This window comes from Pogona vitticeps, chromosome 4, assembly GCF_051106095.1.
Source record: "Pogona vitticeps strain Pit_001003342236 chromosome 4, PviZW2.1, whole genome shotgun sequence".
NCBI lineage: Eukaryota > Metazoa > Chordata > Lepidosauria > Squamata > Agamidae > Pogona > Pogona vitticeps.
Genome location: NC_135786.1, coordinates 126,862,783 through 126,885,460, shown reverse-complemented (window position 1 = coordinate 126,885,460; position 22,678 = coordinate 126,862,783). Strand labels below are relative to the sequence as shown.

General features: G+C 42.8%; 1 protein-coding gene across 4 annotated transcripts in view; it reads left to right on the top strand.

Annotated features, from left to right (window-relative positions):
- Positions 1-357: 357 nt before the first annotated feature.
- The window catches only part of LOC110089833 (flavin-containing monooxygenase 5), a 33,379-nt gene continuing 11,058 nt past the window's right edge, over positions 358-22,678 (top strand). The window contains exons 1-5 of one of the 4 annotated variants that reach the window (XM_020813162.3): positions 358-498; positions 9,985-10,119; positions 12,109-12,297; positions 15,250-15,412; positions 20,758-20,900. In XM_020813162.3, coding sequence (XP_020668821.3) covers positions 9,988-10,119; positions 12,109-12,297; positions 15,250-15,412; positions 20,758-20,900 — 627 coding nt within the window. In that variant the 5' untranslated portion in view covers positions 358-498; positions 9,985-9,987. Of the gene's footprint in view, positions 499-8,111; positions 8,328-8,475; positions 8,609-9,984; positions 10,120-12,108; positions 12,298-15,249; positions 15,413-20,757; positions 20,901-22,678 lie in introns of those variants that run through there. The other 3 variants (XM_020813163.3, XM_020813164.3, XM_020813165.3) reach the window with 3 other exon arrangements.

The following is a 22,678-nucleotide window of genomic DNA, read 5'->3' as shown; positions in this document are numbered from 1 at the left end:
GAGTACTCAGGGTTATATAAACCAGCCTATTTTGCAACTGCATTCAGAGAGGCAGCTAGTACATTGAGGTGTTAATAATATGCTGGCTGTTGAGCTTACCTGTCCCTGCAATCAACAACACTCTTCCACAAAGCCTCTTGATCTTTGGGTCTATGCAGTAGTATGCAAACAGTAATCATTAATAAGAATATATGTTCATGTGTACAGCCTGATAATCCATATGATATTTTGGCACTGGTGATTTTTCAACAAATCCGTGCTGATTTTGCTTTTAGTACATTTTGCCATTTCTTCTAAACCACAGAACAAGATTCTGTTAAATATTTTCAAATCTGCTCCTCCCTTCGGAGTGTCATTATCTCAGTTTAAAAGGAGCAAGCAGTTGGGAGGGACTGTTGCTCAAGACGTGATCTCCACCCTTGATGCAAATTTAAGTGGGGAAGAGACAAAGTAGTGTACTCGTTTGTGCTGTTGCCTGATCGTCTGCAGACTTCTCAGGTATGTGCAGTGTTTGTTGCAGTTTTAAGTCATTTCCCATATGTTCTTTGTACATGTGCACTTTATAATTACTTATAGCTGTTGAGCAAAGGTGATTGAAAAGTACTGGCAGCTTTGTAAATGGCAGCTGTGGGTATGATTTGAAACTTTGAACTTTGAAAAACATTAACAAAGTACACTTATGTTCTTCTCAGTTTGTATTATGACTCTTAATACACAGGAGCTTAGGAAGTACAGTACCTAGAAATACTTGAAACATATCAGTTGTAACTGTACGAAAATGTGTGTGTGTGTATGTGTACAATCCAGAAATAGACTCCTTACTCAGGAAGTGGTGTCAGGATATCCTTCAGAGCTTGGGAAAGTCATTTTTAGACTATATATCCCAGAATCTTCTAGCCACATGACCATTAGCTGGGGTCTCTTGTGTCTTAGTCAATTACTCTATCCACTACACTACGCTGGGTACCCAGCTTACGCATACCTTAAAATAAAACATTAAAATACTTCAAGACTTTGAAAAAAAAATGGTTCTACTCATCTCTTTACTGTCCTTTCATTTTAAGGTCTATGTGTGAGTTTTTGCATTAATTCCAAGGATGGGACCTCAAACATTGTGGTTCAAGTTAAGCTTTATGTATGGCATGATTTCTTGACCATGGGAGAACCTAGATTGACTATATCTTAACAGTGTTTTACCTTCTTTGTGCATAGGGCCTTACAGATGAATATTCAAGATTCAGACAACCCACAGCTTGTCTCAGCTTGTTTGGTGGAATCAGCTGCAATTGTCCATATCTCAATAAACAAACCCGCATCTAGCAAATACGGTGGGGAGGGGGAATAGCAATGAGGAGTGTGAGGAGAGTTGTATGCCCTACGCATCTCTGTCCCCTGCCTACTAAAGCAGCCTGCTGTTTTCAAGGTTTCCGCAGCCTATGCTTGAGTAAATTCAAATGCCAGTTTGGCTGGTGTCTGTTCAGGAGAGGGGCAGGGACAGAATCTTGTCCTTGCTTCAGGCTGGACACATCCATATAATAAAGAGGTGAGGAACAATTTCAGAGTAAGGAGCTTGAATTCTATGTCATCTCCTGAAATACTCTGTAGACCAGACAGTATTGAGGTGCATGGCCACGCTCTCTGATGGCATGAGGACCCAGGCTGAACTCCAAGGAGGGGCATGATATACTCTGAATAAACACTTGTTGAAGGAATTGGGTGTGTGTGTATAAGCCAGAGGCCTCCACGGACTACACTCCAACTCCTGAACACCAGATGAGTTCATGGAGTTAAGGCCCCTTCTTTGATTCTTGACACACCACCTTTTGTCTAGCAGCAGGACTGCACAACTAAATGTACTGCTACCCACTTCCCTTTCCCACACCCCTGTCTTATACATAAATCTGGGAATTCCCTTCCCATTAGTCTTAGCTGCCCAAGGGTCCTTGTAAACCTCATCTGCCTTGAAGCTTAAGCTGTTATCTTGTGAAAATGCAGCAGAGAAAGGCTGCTGTTGGTGTAATGTAACTGGTTTTTCAAGACCTATGGGCTGGAAGAGTCATGCAAAAGAGTCATGCAAAAACAGAACTAAAGCTGAAGTAAATGGTCCTCTATCCTCTGCCGTGCACTCCACATCATTTAACTGTCCTGGGAGGAAGAAAAAGGCAGATTAGAATATACAGGATTACATTATTAATCATTAATGTTTATTTACAATCATTTTAGCCAAAAACCCAGAAGGAGAGTGCAAAGTAAATTGAAAATACTGTAAAGCAGTAATCAGGATACAGCTCCATTGAAAGAATGTGGGACCATTTGAGACAGTCTAGAAGGAGCAGTCCTCATTCTTCCTTCTGAAATGTTCAGTTATCTAACTATCAATAAAACTAGATTTCAACACCATGACCTGCTTCTGTCTCGTGACAGGTAAGGCTGTAGAGCTGAACCAGTTCAACCAACTCTACCCCAGATCTAATGGAGAAACCAAAAACAGCTCTGGTTCCTTGCTTAACTGATACCAGAGTTCAGTAGTTTCAGTAGTAAATAAAAATTCCAGAACGGCTCCTATGGCACCCCCATGGCCTGCCCCTTGAACCACATCAGCTCCAACCTCACGCCCAACCCTCGTCAGCTGAGGGTAAGCTGACATGTCTCCCTCTCCTTTGCCACTTTTTTTCACTGCCAACTGCATGCTGCTAAGTTGAGCTTTACTTAGGGTGTTGGTGACCCTTTCCCGGAATAGGATAGTTCACTATTTCTTTCTGAGAGCATTTTGGCACTCTGTGGCTTGCCCAAAACGTAAGACAGGCTGGCTCTTCTCTCAGGAGGCACAGAGGGGACGAACCCCTGACCTCTGGCTTTGCAACCAGGTATCCAACTCACCTGAGTGATGTTCCGAGCTAAGCATTCTGTATCAGGTGGTTCAGGGAGATGATCTAACTGATTATCCTACACATAATTTGGTTACACTGCTTTTGGGCACATGAATTGTACTATTGTTATTGGAAGATGATGGAAACGAGAATAGCTTAGATGTAGCTCTAGTCCCTCTGTACCAAAATATTTTGATGGGCTGTTTAATGAAATGGTGAAGTAAAGGTGTGCGTAGGTACAAGACGTACAATGAAGAAACATACCCTTTAGTTTCTCAAGTACAGTAGTGTTGCCATGCCAATTCTGCAGAATGCTGACTGGAAAGCTATGTTTCAATTTCCAAACCCTTTATTTGAGTTAGGCAAGCTGAGGAAGAAAAGCTATATTGGACCGGAAGCTCTACAGACATGTTGTGTGCATGTTTTCTGAAAGATGTTCCTTTGGCTTTTGAGATTTTTTAAAAAAAGAGGGGGAGAGATTGGAGTGAGCAAAGAATGTAACTGGAAACTCAGTTTACCAACCTCCAAAGGATGGAAGGTTGAATTAATTTTTAGCTGGCTACCTAAATCCAGACTCAAACTCAGGTTATGAACAGAGTCTTCACTGCAATATTGTAATTTAGGTACTGCACCATGAATTAGAAAAGTGGGTGCTTAATCAAGTCAACTCTCACTTCAGCAAAAATGATTAAACTGAGCCTATCCTACCATGCACATATAATGGAAATACAGAAGTTACCAGAATGAACTATATTGCTGGGAAAAGTGAGGTGCAGTAATAGAAAAGGAGGAAGGAGGACCTAAAGGAAGATCTAACATGTGTTGACTCAATAAAGGAAGCCACAGCTGTCAGTTTTCAAGATTAGAAGAGAACTTAATCGAAAATACAGTACAATACTGTTAGGAACAACCTAACATGAGATGTTGGTGGTTTGCAAGATCTGAGCAAAACTGACACTTCTGGAAATCAGTAACTCATAGTCACCATATATATTAGAAGTGACTTGATGGCACATAGGGTCTTTGGAGGGTTTTTTTTTCCTTAGTTAACAAACAATGTTATAGTGATGGTTAGAATAGGCACTGAAGCTCTGCTAACATTAAGGCAGATCAACCCCAGCAACAAAGCAAAAACAGTAATTTCACGGCTTAAATGAGTGAACTTCTGAATATGTAGAGTGTATTGAACTGTGCTGTCATGCAATATTGTGCAGCAATACTACTGCTTCCTGGTTTTTCACCATATCTGCTTGACCATAATCCTGAAAGCTGGGCCATCCAAATTTTTTAAGTACAAAACTGCAATTGAATGAGCATCAGTCGAGGTAGAATAGTTTTCTGTCAGGACAATGTTTTAAATTGTATCTATTATTACTTACTCTTTTAACTGCTGGGAGGCTGTAACAGCAATATTAAAAAATTTGGTAAGTTTTATAGCTATGGAATATTGAGAAACACTTCTATGCAACCCTCATTTCGCAAGTAACTGCATGTAGGACTGCACTCTTTGCAAGCATTTGTCAAGTAACTGGAGATTAATAAACTGATCTGCTGAAAGTTACCCAGAGCTTAATGGGAAATCTAATCTGTGCAAGCATGTTTTTGTTGTTATTTATATTTCTATCCCACCTTAAACCCAGTGATCTTAAGGTGATGTACTGATTATTCTGTTAATTACATTTACAACACAGGTTTTGCATATCTGCCTTTTTTGACCAGGTAACAGATCTTACTGGATACAGAGTGCAATGTAGTGGATAACGTGGACGGAGCAGACACAGGGGACCTGGGTTTGAACTCTGACTCTGCCATGGAAACTCACTGGGGAGGTGGAACTAGTAAAACTACTCCGTAATTATCTCACATATCTTGAAAGGGACTCTATAATAGTCAGTTCTGAATTGAGGCCACATAACAACAGATATTTTGTTTATGCCAATGGAGTTTTCTTGGTAGAGATACTGGAGCGGCTTGCCAGTTCCTGCTCCAGGTAGATCACGTTTAGTCAGAACTCTCCACTATGACCTGTCCGTCTTGGGTGTCCCTGCATAGCACAGCCTATAGCTTCTCTGAGTTACTCAAGCCCCTTCGCCACGACAAGGCAGCAATCCATGAAGGGGCCAAAGAATCCCAAAGTAGGGCAGTGCCAAACAATGCTCCAAGTACCATACAATTGCACTCATTTCACACACTAGGAAGGTTATGCTCAAAATCCTCCAAGGCAGGCTTCAGCAGTATGTGGACCGAGAACTCCCAGAAGTACAAGCTGGATTTCGAAGGGACAGAGGAACTAGAGACCAAATTGCTAACATGCGCTGGGTTATGGAGAAAGCCAGAGAGTTCCAGAAAAACATCTACTTCTGCTTCATTGACTACGCAAAAGCCTTTGACTGTGTGACTCCAGCAAACTATGGCAAGTTCTTAAAGAACTGGGAGTGCCTGATTACCTTATCTATCTCCTGAGAAATTGTAGTGATCACGAAATAAAAGGCTAATGGTGTAGGTCAGTGCTTCTTAACCTTTGTTACTCAGGTGTTTTTGAACTGCAACTCCCAGAAACCCCAGCCAGCAGAGCTGATGGTGAAGGCTTCTGGGAGTTGCAGTCCAAAAACATCTGAGTAACAAAGGTTAAGAACCAGTTGTGTAGGTGATCACAGAACAAAGCAATTAGCTTTAGAGAGAGAAGTTAATGAGGAGTCCACATGTAGATGTCTGCCAGCAGAGCCCCAAGGAGAAGCCCTGAGAACTCCCTTTATTAACCTTACAGAGATTGTTGAAAGAATTCAGATAGGACACTAGTTACCATATTTTTCCATGTATAAGACTATACTTTTGTCTAAAATCTTTAGACTAAAAATTGAGGGTTGTCTTATACATGGAAGTAAGCTGAGAAGAGAGAGAAAAACAAGTGGAGGGGAAAGCAGGGATCAAAGTGATCCTGCAGGGCTTTGATCCCTGCTTTCCCCTCCACTTGCTAAACCTTAGCAAAAGGAAAGCAGGGATCAAAGTGCTGCAGGATGGCTTTGATCCTTGCTTTCCCCTCTGTTTACTAAGTCCCATGGGGCTTAGCAAGTGTAGGGGGAAAGCATCAAAGCAATCCCATGGCTGTATAAGGGGGAAAGGGATCAAAACGATCATCCAGTCGCATGATTGCTTTGATCCTACAGTGTTTTGATCCCTTTCCCCCTACACTTGCTAAGCCCCACTTAGATTTCTTAATTTTGGGTTAGACATGGGGCATCTTATACATAGAAAAATACGGTACCTAATCACTACTAAGATTGGCCGGAGAGAGCCTTTGAACATTTGATCTAACTCTAAGGGAAAAAGGCAGAATGAGTAGTTGCCACTCCCATCAGGAGCCCGTCACTGTGCCAGGAGAGTGTGCTCAACAACTTAAGGAGAGCGCCCCCACAAGAAATCTATACGTGGGACAGGAAGCAACAGTTAGAACTGGATATGGAACAACTGATTGGTTCAAAATAAGGAAAGGAATATGACAAGGCTGTATATTATCCCCCGGCTTATTTAACTTATATGCAGAATACATCATACAAAAGGCTGGACTGGAGGAATCCCAAACCGGAATTAAGATTGCCGGAAGAAATATCAACAACCTCCAATATGCAGATGATACCAATCTGATGGCAGAAAATGAGGAGGAATTAAAGAACATTGTAATGAGGGTGAAAGAGGAGAGTGCAAAAAACGGTCTGAAGCTCAACATCAACATCAAAAAAAAAACAAAAACCTAAGATCATGGCCACTGGTCACCTTCTGGGAAATAGAAGGGGAAGATATGAAGGTAGTGACAGATTTTACTTTCCTGGGTTCCATGATCATTGCAGATGGTGACAGCAGCCACAAAATTAAAAAGCGCTTGCTTCTTGGGAGGAAAGTGACGAGAAACATCGACAACAACTTAAAAAGCAGAGACATCACCTTGCTAATAAAGGTCCGCATAGTCAAAGCTATGGTTTTTCCAGCAGCGATGTATGGAACTGAGAGCTGGACCATGAAGAAAGCTCACCGCCAAAGAATTGATGCTTTTGAATTGCGGTGCTGGAGGAGACTCTTGAGAGTCCCCTGGACTTGCAAGGAGATCAAACCTATCAATTCTGAAGGAATGCAACCCTGAATGCTCACTGGAAGGACAGATCTTGAAGCTGAGGCTCCAATACTTTGGCCATCTCATGAGAAGAGAAGACTCCCTGGAAAAGACCCTGATGTTGGGAAAGTGTGAGGGCAAGAGGAGAGGGGGACGACAGAGGACGAGATGGTTGGACAGTGTCATCCAAGCAACCATCATGACTTCGACCCAACTCCAGGAGGCAGTGGAAGACGGGAGGGCCTGGCGTGCTCTGGTCCATGCGGTCACAAAGAGTTGGACACGAGTTAACGACTAAACAACAACAACAGATCTTACGAGCATTTCTGCCCACATTACCCCATGTTGCATTTCTTAAGAAATTAACCTCTCTTTTAGGAAATGAAACAAAAAGCTTGAAGAAACTGCTGAAGAAATCTGTAACTCTTTAAAACTTTATTGTGTACTAGATTTTCTTTTTCCCTTTGCTTTAGTGGAGTATCACTAAACTGAAAAGCTCCAAGGCAACAGTCCTCTGCTGCTATTCTAATTGCCTTCAAGCACTTTTGTTGTTGCTTAGTCGTTAAGTCACCTCCGACTCTTCGTGACCCCCATGGACCATAGTGTGCCAGGCCCTCCTGTCTTCCACTGCCTCCAGGAGTTTGGTCAATGTTGAATCCCTGTTTTTCTTTAAGTAGATTAGAGCTACACTGACAGGAAAGGCTTTTGATGCCTGAACCTTGCCACCAGTACTACCTCCTGGAGGTGATTTTAGAAAGCCTGAAAAGCAGGTTGTTGTTGCTCTTTGTAACAGTTGGCACTGGTCCAAGCCTTCCTTTCGCTGGACACCAGGAAAAATACTACAGTGCCTAACAGTGTGCGCAACTGTGCAACAAATGTTCCCTCTGGATGGGCCTTACGGTCCTTCGTTCTTCTGCTGCCCCCCCCCCCCCCAAGTAGTACCGCCTCGCTCCTTCTTAGCTAACTCCCAGGGCATAGGCGGGAGGATGGCTGTGTCGATGCCCTGGTTGCTCTGAGGGCTTTCCCTCTGAAGCCCTAGAAGGACGGGAAAGCTGAGCTGCAGGCGGAGATGGGTGAACTCCGCGGGAAGAGGGGTCACGGTTGTCTAAAGGGGCCGAGGCGGGCTGGGATGTCCTCTGGCCCTCCTCCTGGAACGGCTGTGGGAGGGGAAGAGGGAGCAGCGAGGCCTCCCGGGGCGGGAGGAGAAGGCGCGGAGAAGGGCTCCGAGGGGACACCAAAGCCCAGCCGTCAGGGCGTCGAGCTGCGAGGGAGGAGGAGGAGGAGACTCGCACACCCGGAGCCTGCTCGGAAAAGGGCCCTCGCCGCTCCCCCCTGCCCCGGTAGAGGCGGTAATTCCGCGACCCGCGTTACGGTTGCGTTGGCGCCGAAGCCAGAGTCGGGGCCTTTTGTTGTTCTGTTAAAACAAAGGCGAGGGCTAATGGAGTAGAGGAGCCTCTGCCTTGTGACCAGAATACCCGATGTAGAAAAAGAGAGAGAGACTCTTGGAGCCAATGAACATTTAGAGTGTTTTACTTGTGAATTTGGTCTTTCGTCCCGCACTTAACTTTTGTTTAACATCTCTGACGAAGCGCTCACGGAAACTAATATTAAAATAGAATAGTTTTTAAAGGTCGACGTGTTTTTGTCTCTCTCTTTTTGGCTGTTTCTTTTGATTCTGCTCGCTAGGGGTAGGGAAGGCGCACACCCTGCCTGCTCCGCGCGCTGTTGCTGAAGAGGAAGGGGCGGCTGCTCGCGGGTCGGCTCCGCTCCGACGCCCCAAAGTTTCTGCTGGAGGGGGGGGGAAACAGCCCACGCGTGCTGAGTGGATGTTCCAGGAAAATACAGTGGCTTTGCAGTATACAAAAATGTTTCTCAACTTTTTTTTTTTTAAATGCAACATAAAGCGCTCAGAGGCGCAGGAACGAATTACAGCCCTAAAAATTAGACAGTTTTTTGGGGGGTCATATGCCACCTATAAAACATCTTATATATATTATCTTTAAAATTAACCGATCTTGTAAGCTTTATGTTATTTTGCCATATTTTCAGCCATTGATCAATATCAATGTTGTGCCATTTGTTTTGTGCCCACTTAATCATAGATTCTTTAACCATTTCATCTTGCATTTTAATTTCCAACATATAATTATACATTTTCTTGACAATTTGTTCTTTTGAACCCAATAAAAGTTTATCAAAAATCTTTTGCTCTTAGGAGAAACCCTCTATTTTATCTTTTGTATATCTAGATTCTAGCTGTATTCTAGGCCACCAGTCTAAATATACATTCTGCGACTCTAGTTCCTCTTTAGACCTTAATTCACCATCCTTTTTTAATAGATCTTGATATCTTAAAAGATTTGCTTTTGTCATAAGATTGGTTTGTGTAAAGGCCTCTATTGGTGACACCCATACAGGTATTTTGTAATAAAGTTGTTGTATAATCTTTCTCCACATTCCCAGTAAAGCTTTTCTTATCATATGTGAGTTAAAATTCTTTTGTCCTTTGTCCTTTTAATACCATAAATAAGCATGCCAACCTAATTGCAAATCGTGTCCTTCCAAGATAAGTAATCTATCATTTTCTAGAGTTATCCATTCTTTTATTCAATCTAGAATACAAGCTCTATAATACAGAACCCAGTCAGGAAGACCAAAGCCATGGAGGATTTCCATTTTGATAGTTGAACTGCTTAGCTTATCAACGTTTTTCCATGCAGTCTCAATTGTGCACATTTTTTGTGTATGGTATCCATGTTTCTATGAACTTCATTGGGAACCAGAGAAAAGTACCAATTTTAGTGTCTTATTGATACATTATTTTATGTTCAGATTTGAGCAACTGAAAGTTTGGTAAGATGACAATGAAATGTAAACCAAACAGATTTCTGTCCCATCAACAGTTTTGCTTGAGCATGGGATGAACGTGCAATGGGAACTAGTTGAAAAGTAATAATCTTTTAATCCACCAAGGTTTATTCTAACATGTGTCATATCTGACTGCAGACCATGGCAAAGAGAGTAGCAATCGTAGGAGGTGGCTCCAGTGGACTTTGCAACATCAAATGCTGTTTGGATGAAGGTCTGGAGCCTGTGTGCTTTGAAAGCAGTGATGATATAGGGGGGCTCTGGAGGTTCAAGGTAAGCTTCATTGCTCCAGAATACTGTACTGATGCTTCCTTTGTGGTGGTTGGTTGTTGGTGCAAATTTGCAACAATTCCCATAGTTCATCTTAAGAGCTGTAAGAACAGGAAAGGAAGGGAAAGGGACAATGGGTTTCACTTATGCAAAGAACAGTTTAAAGTCACAGGGTAGGAACACAGGCAGCCCAAGAGCTAGCTCATATTTGGTTCCTTAAAAGTGAGTTCTTTTCAGTGCTGTCAAGTATTCCTCAAGAGTAGATCCAGCATTTCAATTCCTCTTCACAGGCTGTGATTCTCCTCTTTTTTCCCTTCTGTCTGGGAAAGGGGAGCTTTTTTTAAGCCATAGCAATGTTTTAGGAGGCTCACTAATGCAAAGACCTCTTTACTGACTTGCCTCTGGCTCAGATCAGCACACTCTGTTCCGCTTTGGTCACTCCTCATCTGCAAGACTGCATAGAAGTTTGGCCAGTGCTGTGCATCACCATTTGACAATGATTTCAGGAAGCTCGGAAATGGCCAGAGGAGGGGAGCCGAGTGGCTGCTCTGAAAAAGGGGCAGAACCAGGGTGGCTTCCATCAAGTACATACTATAATGAGTTAAGCAATGAATTCTTTTCCAAGTATAACATGCCAAGCTCCGTTTTCATTTATAATTTTTATCTCAGAATGCCTGTGTGTAAATAGGCGAGTCACATTCCTTTTCCCTCAGGGAGACATGCAGACTTTGAAATGGCCTAATCTTATTATAGGCTCACCCACTTTTATTGTCTTTAACTTTTATCCTGTTAGGATTTATGCTAAGCTGGGATATTAAAAGTGTGTGATACCCACTGGTATTGTAAAAGTACTGGAATGCATAATGTTTTGATTATGAGAATCGTTTTATTTGAGTTGAACATTCTAAATTGTCATTTTAATTTCTATTTTCCTGTCATCCCTTTCTCTCTTCCTGGGTCCATTTGTGTATGTTATTTCTTTGTTGTGAGTTCTTTAAGGAATGCAGAGAGTTGCTGTTGTATATGAGCTAAAATAGTATATTCAGAATATACACTTCTCTCTAATATCAGTTCATTAGATTTCCACTACAAGAATGGAATGGGTTGTGCCTTTTGGTGGTATGCCGTGGTTTGCATGTGGGCTGAGCTGCTGTGGCCCCCTCCTCAGAAGGGGGTATCGGACCTGTTGGTCCCTGTTTTTGACTGGGGGGGGAGGTTGGTCCTCTCCTGCCTGTATACCAGCCACATTGAAACTTTGTAGCACAGATGCCTTGTAAGCAGAATGAGGGGTTCCTCGCTTTGCAAAAATGCAGTAAATGTGCCTTTTAATTTTGATTAATAAACACAGTTGTAAAAGTGGTGAATATTTCTTGTCACACATTTTAAATAAGGCGCATGCTCTATTGGCCATACAAAAATTTGTTACTACAAAAAAAAAACACATAACAGTAGAGTGGATTTGAATTAAATTATTTGATTGAAATCACAAATTATATTTAAAAATCAGATTTTTTGATGATTTAAATAAATCATAAGTAAAGAAGAGGAGGAGGAATACATTGGCTGGGGAAAGGGGTAATATGTAATTTATAGCCAGAGTAACTATGGGAAAGCCTGTCTGTCATAAGGCAGAAACTCATCTGGTCAAGTGAAGCACTAAATACTAGCAGGTCATGATGTGTGATATAGTCAGAACTGTCACCTTTCTGGATACTGTCCAGTAACAATAGCTAGCCTGTGCTATTCTGCTGTTTTGCTTACACAATAGGCAGAAGAAAATTAAAGGATAATCTAGCTTGTGGGGTTCCAGAAAGTATCTTGTGAATACAGATCTGTATATTTTCCTGCTTCTGTGCCCCATTGTGCTTTTTCAGCATGTAGATTTGTGTATTTCAAGTTTCCATTGTTTTCCCCATAAAGCAAGGACTGGGAAAGAAGGCATGCAAAATGGCCTACAGAAGTGTATAAAACCTTACATTGTATTTTCTGCAGGAGGATCCTGAGAAAGATCGGGCTAGCATTTACAGATCTGTGATCATCAACACCTCTAAGGAGATGATGTGCTTCAGTGATTTTCCCATACCAGCTGACTTTCCCAACTACATGCATAATAGCAAGATCATGGACTATTTTCGGATGTATGCCAAACACTTTGATCTTCTGAAGTACATCCGCTTCAGGGTAAGAAGAGTAGTGTTGGCACTGGGAGTAGAACCCTAGGCCCAAATCCTGTTACATTCTATGCTGGGCTAAAGCAGTTGGTGTAAATCTGGGTTGCAGTTTCCCACAAGTTGGGATGTCAACATAAGCAATTCCTGTTAACTTAGTGTGACTCACTGCATAATGAGGAATGCCTCCCCTGACTTTACTGCTGAAATTTACAACAATTGTATTATATTGGTGGGCATAACTAATAGGATTTTGGCATTGTGTACATGTGCACATGCACTTCCATACATGTAGGTATGTTTCTGGCATAAAAAAATAAGGATGCTGGGCAAAAGGATTCCTGACAACATAAGCATCAAATCAGTGGTCAGGCTGGTTCTGGAAGCTGTAGTCCAAAAAAGTAAGCTTTGTCCATCATGTCAGTGAAGCCATACCTACTCCTCTGTGGTCTCTTGTGCAGCTTTCAAAGGCACAGAAGCCCTGCTAGGTTGAAAGTGTTAGCAAATATTTTGACCTGCTTTGTGTACTGTAGGTAAGAGCTGTATGGCTGTTGTGTAAAACATTCCATTATGTAACCGTTGCTTTTATCCCCTGTTTGTCAAGGTCAGCTTCACTGTTCTGTGAGTAGTACTCAATCTCTCATCTCAGAATCCTAGAATCTGAGGTCATCAGTAGAAGGGTGGAAGATTCAGGACAGATAAAAAGAGGCACTATACAATAGGCACTATACACTGTACAATATCCACGGTCTTAAAATATTAAAAGAAAAACAACAACAACACCCAATTTATTTTCAAATGTACTACCAGTACTAGAGGGAGCCGGAGACTGTTCTTTTAATACTTGTTAACGACGAATACATAGCATGGTCCCTGGCGCCCTTTAGAGGCCAGATCTGGTAATATATATGAAAATATTTTTTTCTGATGTTTTTCCTTTTACCATGCTCTCTCCCTCTCTCCATATCGATGTGTTCACTATTATCTAAAGTTTTCAGTATCCATGGGGGTTTGGAACCAATCCCTAGCAGATATGGGGGTCCTACTGTATATGTTAAACTGGAATTCACTTGACAGAAGAAGACTGCCAGCGTGGACACATTTTAAAAAGGATTAGCGGTATTTACAGAGGTCGGGAGTAGTGGCTATTAGTCATAAAGGAAATGCTTCCCTTCATTGTACCAGAGGGCAATCTACCTGTGTGTATCAATTGCTGGGGGAGCATGAATGGGGGTGGGTGCTGCTGTGTTCATGCCCTCCTGGTGAGCTTCCCAGCGGCAACCAGTATGAACAGAATGCTATTCTAGATAGGCCTTTGGTCTGATACAATGCGATGCTTATAAAATATAATAATAGAAAAAAATAAAATGATCAGCTGTGGGAGTCACAGGGACTGAAGTACTGAATCTTCAACTTTAAAAAATGTAAATTTAATAAAAATTAAACACAAGGCAACAAAGACTTCTTAGCTTAGTTATAAACAAGATAACTATGTGGATATTAAGCTAATTTCACTTGGGCGGGAGGCACCACCAGAACAGTTCTCTCCTTTTCTACCACCCTCCAAGTCTCAGATTCAGAAGCGCTTAGAGCCTTTTGCGGAGTAGTAGAAAAGCAAACAGTGCATTAAATAACTAAATATATGTATTCTCGAAAGCTTTCACGGCCAGGATCTAATAGTTGTTGTGGCTTTTCTGGGCTGTTTGGCCGTGTTCCTAAGGTTTTTCTTCCTAATGTTTTGCCGGTCTCTGTGGGCTGACTCCAGTCCTCTGAAGATGCCCAAAAAACCCACAACAACCATTAACTAAATATAATCGAAAGTCTTCTGTGGGTTGCCTTATGGTATGGATGTAAGGGAGACTGTGTTCTACTAGCAAATGATGCTGAAGTGAATACATGTCCATCTTTCATGTGTGTGTGTGTGTGTGTGTGTGTGTGCGTGCGTGCGTGCGTGCGTGCATGCGTGCGTGCGTCCGTGCATGTCTGTCTGTCTGTCTGTCTGTCTGTCTGAACTCCACTCATATGCCGAGTGGGCCCCTGCCCCCTTTGGGACACAGCTGGGTGGAGAGCTAAGGCACCAGAGATGCTAGGAATCTCCTGGAGTGCAATTCTGAATACAGGATCTGGCCTTCAGTGATGCAGGGAGAGGCGAAGAGGGGGTTTCTTCTCACCCTGGAGACTCTTTTGTCTCGCCCTTAGGCCCTGTGAGACCTCTGTAAGCATGCGGGGCAAGCCTGCTCTGTATGCCCCCACCCTTGCACGGGGAGCAATCCAACAGGGCTCCTGTTCTCCCTGTTATGGCAGATGGAGGTATTTCCCTGGGCTCAGCTGTAGATTGCCTTGTGGGAATCAGTGGCTCTGCTGAGGGCCCCGGGCTGTCCTCTTGATGCAACATATCCCCATAAACGTGAAAGAGGTTTGTCCCAGAGGTGGGAAGAAAAAGGACAGACAAGGAAGGAGAAAGCAGAAGGAGTAAAAAAGCATAGAGAGAAGCAAGCAAAGGAGACGAGGAAAAGAGATAAGAACTTAAGACTGAGTTCCTGGGTTGTCCTCACCCCTAGAGGGAACCAGGAGCTCAAAAATGATTTGCTGTAAGTGCCTAAATGACTAAACAACAAAAGTCCCTATTAAATTGAATGGGTCCGGACAACCCACTGTAAGCATGTCCTCCCCCCGCCACGGGAAAACCCTATCTTTATCCTGAAAACAAATTCGTCTGAGTTTATCCTTGGGTTCAAACAAAGTTGTTTCCAGAACAACTTACTGAAGAAAGACTACTGTAATCTGAGTCTAAGTCTAGCCAAGGTTAGTTAGTCAATTCCAACTTGCCTTCTAGAGAAACAGGATATTGGTTAAGAGTTCTTTCATGCCTAATATATTTGTACCTTGTCCTAATGAAAACAATAAAATAGAACTTTGTCCTTGTGATAGTTGTTTCATTGACTTGCTGGTTTCTTGTTTCCAGACTAAAGTGTGCAGCATAACAAAACATGCCGACTACTCTCAAAATGGCCAGTGGGATGTTGTCACAGAGACTGATGGAAAACAAGACTCATCGGTCTTTGATGCAGTGCTGATTTGTACTGGGCACCACACCAATCCACAGCTGCCACTGGACTCCTTCCCAGGTAGGGCCCCTTCTTGTCAAGGGGCATTCAACTCCTTTTCCCTCTCTGCAGAGTCATGTAGGATAGGATGACAGAGCCAAACCTGGTGCTCAGAACTGGCTTTATAATTAGGCGTGGCTGAGGTGACTGGTTTAGGTCAGATTAGGGGTGTCAGGTAAGATAGCAAATGGTCAATTACCTAATTTCTTATTACATGTATTTCATCCTGACTACCAGGGATAAGGAGAAATGTTTCTGGGATATTCCGCCTCAGGTGCTAAAGTGAGTTAGATGACTTTAGGTATTCTTTACCTTGACGTGGAAATGGGCCTTGCCTCATGGAGCAAAATATCTTGTGCTGGCTGTGCGCTATTGCATCAGGATGTTATTTGATCTAGAAAGGCCTGTCTAAATAACCAGGTTTTTAGTGGTTTTTTAAAAGTGCCTAGTGAAGGGGCCAGGCGAACTTTTGATGGGAGGGTATTCCACAGTTGCGGAGCTACCACCAAGAAGGCCCGATTTCTGGTGGTTGTTTCCCAGGCCTCTCTCGGGGTCAGAACTCTCGGCCACCCCGCCTATGATGATCTTATTGGATGGACAGACCTAACTGGAAGGAGGCGCTCAACTAAATATCGAGGTCCCAAACTGTTTAGGGCCTTATAGGTTAATACCATCACCTTGAAGCTGGAACAGAAGTGAACAGGTAACCAGTGTAAGGCGGCCAAGATGGGGGAGATATGTTGGTATTTTCTAACTCCACTCAGTAGTTTGGCCCTTGCGTTCTGGGCCTGTTGCAGTCCCAAGGGCAACTCCACATAGAGGGCATTGCAGTAGACTACCAATGCATGGACCAGCATGGTGAGGGACCCAGTGTTAAGGTAGGGACGCAGCTGGGCAATCCGCTTTAGGTGGAAGCAGGCAGATCAGACCACAGATGCTAACTGGGATTTCATCAGTAGCGCTGGGTCCAAAAGTATGCCCAAGCTGCACACCTGATCCTTCATGGAAAGTGTGGCTCCCCCAAAGGAAAAGGAGGCACCCATAGCACAAACACTAGGATTTCCATCTTGTCCAGGTTCAGCCTCAGTCTGTTTTCCCTCATCCATCCCAGCACCGCATCCAGGCAGCGCTCAAGGGATGGGACAGCATCCACTGCAGAAGGGTGGAAGGAGAGATAGAGCTGAGTGTCATCCGCATAGTGTTGGCACAAACTCTATTGTTGACACAAAGCTCCAAAACTCTTGATGACCTCCCCCAGCAGCCTCGTATAGATTTTAAATAGCATTGGGGAGATGATTGACCCCTGTGGGACTCCACAACTGAGAGCCCACAGAGTGGATAGTATCTCCCCAAGCTGTACTCTCTGAGGGCAGTCCTCCAGGAAGGATCGGAGCCAGCCAAGGCCTGACCACCGTTCCCCAACCCCGCGAGCCTCCCCAGGAGGATACTGTGATCAACAGTATCAAAGGCCGCTGATAGGTGGAGGAGGACCAACAAGGATGTTTTGCTTTTGTGGGCCTCCCCTAAAAGGTTATCTGCAAGATAATGGGTGACCAGTGCTGTCTCCGTGCCATGATGGGATCTGAACCCAGACTGGAATGGATCAAGGGCATCAGTTTCCTTCAGGAGCAAGAAAGGCCTGATGTTCAAGCTGGATTTCAAAAAGGAAGAGGCATTGGAGACCCCATTGCAAATATCCACTGACTACTGGAGTTCACCAAAGTTTCAGAAAAATATCAGTGTGTGCTTTATAGAAATATCAGTGTATGCTTTATAGCAAAGCCTTTGACTATGTAGATCATAAGAAACTATGGGTTGTTCCGGAAGAAAAAGGTGTGCTTCATTACTTGGTTATCCTACTGTCCACCTCTATTGTGGACAAGAAGTTACAAGAAGGAAACCCAGGACTGCCAGAAAGACAAACATGTGGGTCCTAGAGCAAATAACGTCTGAACTATCTCTGGAGGCGAAAATGTTGAAACTGAGGCTGTCCTATTTTGGGTATATCACGAAAAGTCTGGATTCTTTGGAAAAGACCACGATGCTGGGAAAGGTGGAAGCCAGCAGGAAAAGAAGGAGACAAAATATGAGATGAATTGACTCCCTAAAGGAACCAACAGTTGTGAGTTTGCAAGACCTGAGCAGTCTGTTGAGGAAAGGACATTTTGAAGATCTCTCATTCAGGGGGTAACCACGAATTGGGGTGTCTTGATGGCACATAACAACAGGAGGGCTTGGGTAATCTCTCAGGTTATTTTCACCAGAACCCCACGCCGCAGGTTGTCCATTACACTGAGTCTCTTAGCAGAGGAAGTACAATGTGATCCACGATACCCCACTGCTTAGATAGGAGATGCACTTTTTTGGCAATTCCCATTTGTATTTTGAGTACCCCATCTCTGTCACTGGAACTCTGGTACTTTTAACTCTGTAGCTTGTCTGATGCTGAACAGAAGAAACGGAAAGACGGAAAGAAAGAAGACTTTAGTTAGCATGTTCAAGGTCATTTAAGTCCTTAAGGCCTAACAAGCTAATTTTTATTTATTTATTTTATTTATATCCCACCTATCCGGTCAATTACGACCACTTACCTATAATCAGAAGAGCTAACGAATGCTGTCTGCACTCTGCCCTTTTTTTCCTGCATGCCTAAGGAAGAGTGGGATTTATTATATTGTAGTACTTGTGAAGTGCTTGGAATCAGGGTTGCTTTCTTTCATGCTAATAAAAGCAAAGGCATGAATTTATGTGGTGGTAATGGGTTACTTGTAGAGACAGTCAGCAGGACTGACATGTTTAACATTTCAGAAAAGCCTAAAAATAAATTTACTTCCAATATGTGGATGACACCTTTGCAATTTGGAGTCATGGTGAAGAAAATTGGAAGAATTTTTCAACCATCTCAACAGCATTCACCCAAATATACAATTCACCATGGAAAAAGAAATAGAGGGCCAACTACGCAAAACTGACCTCCGTCGGGACACAAGGTCTACAGAAAACCCACCCACACAGACAGGTACCTACACAGAAACTCCAACCACCACCCACAGCAAAAAAGAGGCACAATTAAAACACTGGTAGACCGTGCAAATCAGAACTGTAAAGCTCAGTTTCTCAGCACTGAACTCAACCATCTGAATTGGGCCCTGCAGGCAAATGGCTACTCCAAAAATGAAATCACAAGAGCCATCAAACCAAGAAAACAACACCAAACTGAAGAAGAAAAACAGCCACCCACAAATAAAGTATTTCTGCCATACATCAAAGGGGTCATGGACCCCATGGGGAAACTTTTGAAAAACAACAACCTACAAACAGTATTCAAGCCCACCACAAAAATACAACAAATGTTACGGTCAGCAAAGGACAGAAGGGACCCCCTCGCCATTGCAGGAGTATACAGGACACCTTGCAGTTGTGGCAGGTATATATTGGAACCACATTCACACCAGAATCAAAGAACATGAGAGACACTGCAGACTAAAACAACCAGAAAAATCTGCAGTAGCTGAACATGCCCTAAAAGAAACTGGACATGAAATTCTGTTTCAAAATACTGAAATACTGACAACACCAGCAATCATTACATCAGGATGCACAGGGAAGCCATTGAAATAAACAAGCACCAGCAAAACTTCAACAAAAAAGAGGAAAGTGTGAAGCTCAAGAAAACTTGGCTCCCAGCTCTCAAAAATACAGCGTGCAAAAGGTCAACGAACTCCACCCAGCCACAAGGACAGGGGATCACTATACACAAAAGACCAGCTAATGACACCCATCAACCACAGTGACAGATAATCTTTTCTTCTTAGCACAGCAATACACCCACAACAAGACACATTAATCACCCATCTACAGAAAAAGACACACAGCCATAAATACTGCACTCCCAAGACAAACTAAACCAGAGCACAGAGTGCTGTCCTCTGAAGATGCCAGCCACAGAGACTGGTGAAACGTTAGGAAGAACAACCTACAGAACACGGCCAAAGAGTCCGAAAAACCCACAACAACCAAACTTACTTCTCCAACTTTTTGTGTTCACCAAAGGAAGGTAACCATACAGATTTCAGCTGCCTGATTCCTGAATTTCTAGTGTCATGCAAATACTCCCCAGTGACTCAACCCTCTAAATGTGCTTTAGAAGCTTGTTGGCTCTCATGCATTAGGAGGGGCCATTTTAGTCCCCCCAGATAGTAATGTTGTGTTGCAAAATACAAACAGGACTAGTGCTAAAAAGAGGGCATTCTGCAGTTGTAAAGAGCTTCACCCAATTTCAGACTGTTGCTATATAATATTTTTCTGAAGAAAAACAAAAGCTAAGCTGATAAATGCCCCAAGAAATCTGTTGAATTTTGCTATTGTGATACTTTTATGTCCCAGGCAATACAATGTCATGGGCAGAACACTTTTCTGTGCTGTTTTTTATTGAACCGTGATGCATGGAAGCAGCAGTGGCATGCTGTGCTTGTCACTAGGTTGGAACTAGAGATGGGCACAAACCCATGGGTTCAGAGGTTTGTGCCAGTTCATAGGTGCAGCACCACAGGTGCTACTCATTCTCTTCCCCTGCCTCCCCAGCCAGTGACCCACTCACAAGTTGGAGTGCACTCCTTTCCTCCTCCCTCGGGAGCATGAGGTTGCCTATCTTGCCTCTTTGTCTGAGAGGGCCATCAGCCAAGGAGGCGGGGCAGGGAATACCGAGCTCCTGCCAGAGACTGGTCAAACAGCTGAAGAGAAAGAGGAGAGAACTATGCACTGGCTGGTGAGTGGGGGATCCAGCCAGGGAGTCAGAGGAAGGTTTGTGCCCATCTCTAGTTGGAACCATATAGGGGAATAGGAACTTACTCTGTTGGGGGTGACATTGTAGTGTTAGGAAATGTCTCACGCTCCAGTAAGTATAACAAATGTTCCTAGCCCTAAACCCTTAATCCTAACTTTATTTGCATTAGAAAACACCTCACAACATTCAACACAGACCTTTATTTTAGGTCATGGGGATTAATGTATTACAGATAGTGTGTGTTTGTTGGGAAGTGTCTAAGTCGCACTGGCCATGTGACCATGGAAGATTGTCTTCAGACAAAACGCTGGCTCTATGGCTTGGAAACGGGGATGAGCACCGCCCCCTAGAGTCAAACACGCCCGGACAAAAATTGTCAAGGGGAACCTTTACCTTTGCCTTTATATCAGAAGGGAAGACATCAATAACACAAAGAGCAATAAGTGGAAGGGGCAGGAGAAAAGGAGCTTTTTCCTGACTGGTTGTGTAACTCTACAGATATCTAGGTAGAAAGGTACAATACTGGGTCTGGTTGGTACACATTGACATAACTTCAAACAGTTTCAATGTTTATTTACAGGGATTACAAAATTCAAAGGTCGCTACTTGCACAGTCGTGATTACAAGAGTCCTGATGAATTTACGGACAAAAGAGTCATCGTGATTGGGATTGGGAACTCAGGTGGCGACCTTGCAGTGGAGATAAGCCGCAAAGCAAAACAGGTTTGGCTCAGTATTGCGAACACATTGCTTGGTTTGACAGATGCAGGATCTGCTTTGATTGAATATACATTTTCTATACAAATTGCAAAGGGAGGAATCAACTCAGTGACTGCCCTTAAATACCAGTTGACATTTTTATTTTGTAGATTACACTGTGCCCTTTTTGGGCTAAGGACATCTGAAACAGACTGAAAAACTCCAGGAAGCTTTTGCTGATATGGGGAGATACTGGGGAAGTGCATTGATCCCAAGATCAGACTTTGGTCGTCATTAGGAAATGGCCCTTGGCTACTTGGACCAGTTTAGTTTAGTCTTCCTGGATTCTTAAAACCAAATTAAAAGTTAGAAAGACTTGTGCTACTCATTGACAAGAGCTGCCAGTTAAAAAATGGCTATGACTTTTGTTTTGCTGGATAACTTTTGCAAATGTAGCAATCCTTTCAGAGTGGATAATTCTTTCCAAGTTGAAGACAAATAGATGCCGTGGTTTTGTGAATCATTACCTTTGTTTCAAAAAGGCAAAGGAATGAACTGTTTCTTGACAGAATTGGAAGATGTGTAAATTAAAACATGAATATAAGCTGATATTTAGAAGATAATCAGTGTGTGTGTGTGTGTGTGTGTGTGTGTGTGTGTGTGTGTGTGTGTGTCTGTCTGTCTGTCTGTCTGTCTGTCTGTCTGTCTGTCTGTCTATCTATCTATCTATCTATCTATCTATCTATCTATCTATCTATCTATCTATCTATCTATCTATCTATCTATCTATCTATCTATACACATGTACAGTGGTGCCCCGCATAGCGACGATAATCCGTGCGGAAAAAATCATCGCTATCCGGATTCGTCGCTATGCGGGGAAAAAAACCCCATAGGAACGCATTAAAACACGTTTAATGCGCTCCTATGGGGGAAAAACTCACCGCTATGCGGAAATCCTCCATCCAGCCACCATTTTTGCTGCCTGGTAAGCAAGGACAGGGGGCGAAAACGCTGCGGGCGGCCATTTTTCTTCTGGCGGCCATTTTGGAACCGCTGATCAGCTGTTTTAAAAACATCGCAATGCGAAGATCGGTAAGCGAAACGCTTACCAATCATCGCAATGCAATGTTTTCCCTATCTAAAACATCGCAATGCGATCGCAAAAGCGATCGCAAAAAACATGTCGCTATGCGGATTCGTCGTTAAACGGTGCGCTTGTTAAGTGAGGCATCACTGTATACCTAATATGAATAGATTGGATGATTGTATACTGTACTTGTGTTCTCCTATCCTTAAAACCCTTTCCCCATCCCTTACACTTCCTTTTACCTTTTGTATTCCTTACCCTATTCCTAGTAGTTTAAAAATAAAATATTTAAATAGAAAAATAAGAGAGAGAGAATATGTCTCTTAAAATATTAAAGTTATTAAAAATAAGAATATGTAAAGTAAAAAGTATTATAACTTTAAATAAACTTTAGCCTTACTTAAAAAGCATGAAAAAAACATCAAAGGTTTAAAAAGTATAAATATATTAAAGAAACTGACTTTCTTAGTCTCTAAGCATATTAATAACACACAAAAATAATACATATTTCTAAATGTCCACTCACCTATTTGTTTGTTAAAATAGTGGAGGAAAACCCATGATGTTTATTGTACTACTACATGATTGTTGTTGATATCTGATGTGTGTAGTAGCACAGAGCTATCTTGTTATGATAAGTTCGATGCCTTGTGTACATATACCTTATCTCCCCATATTTATATCTATTTCATTTGTTTTTATTTCCTCCTTG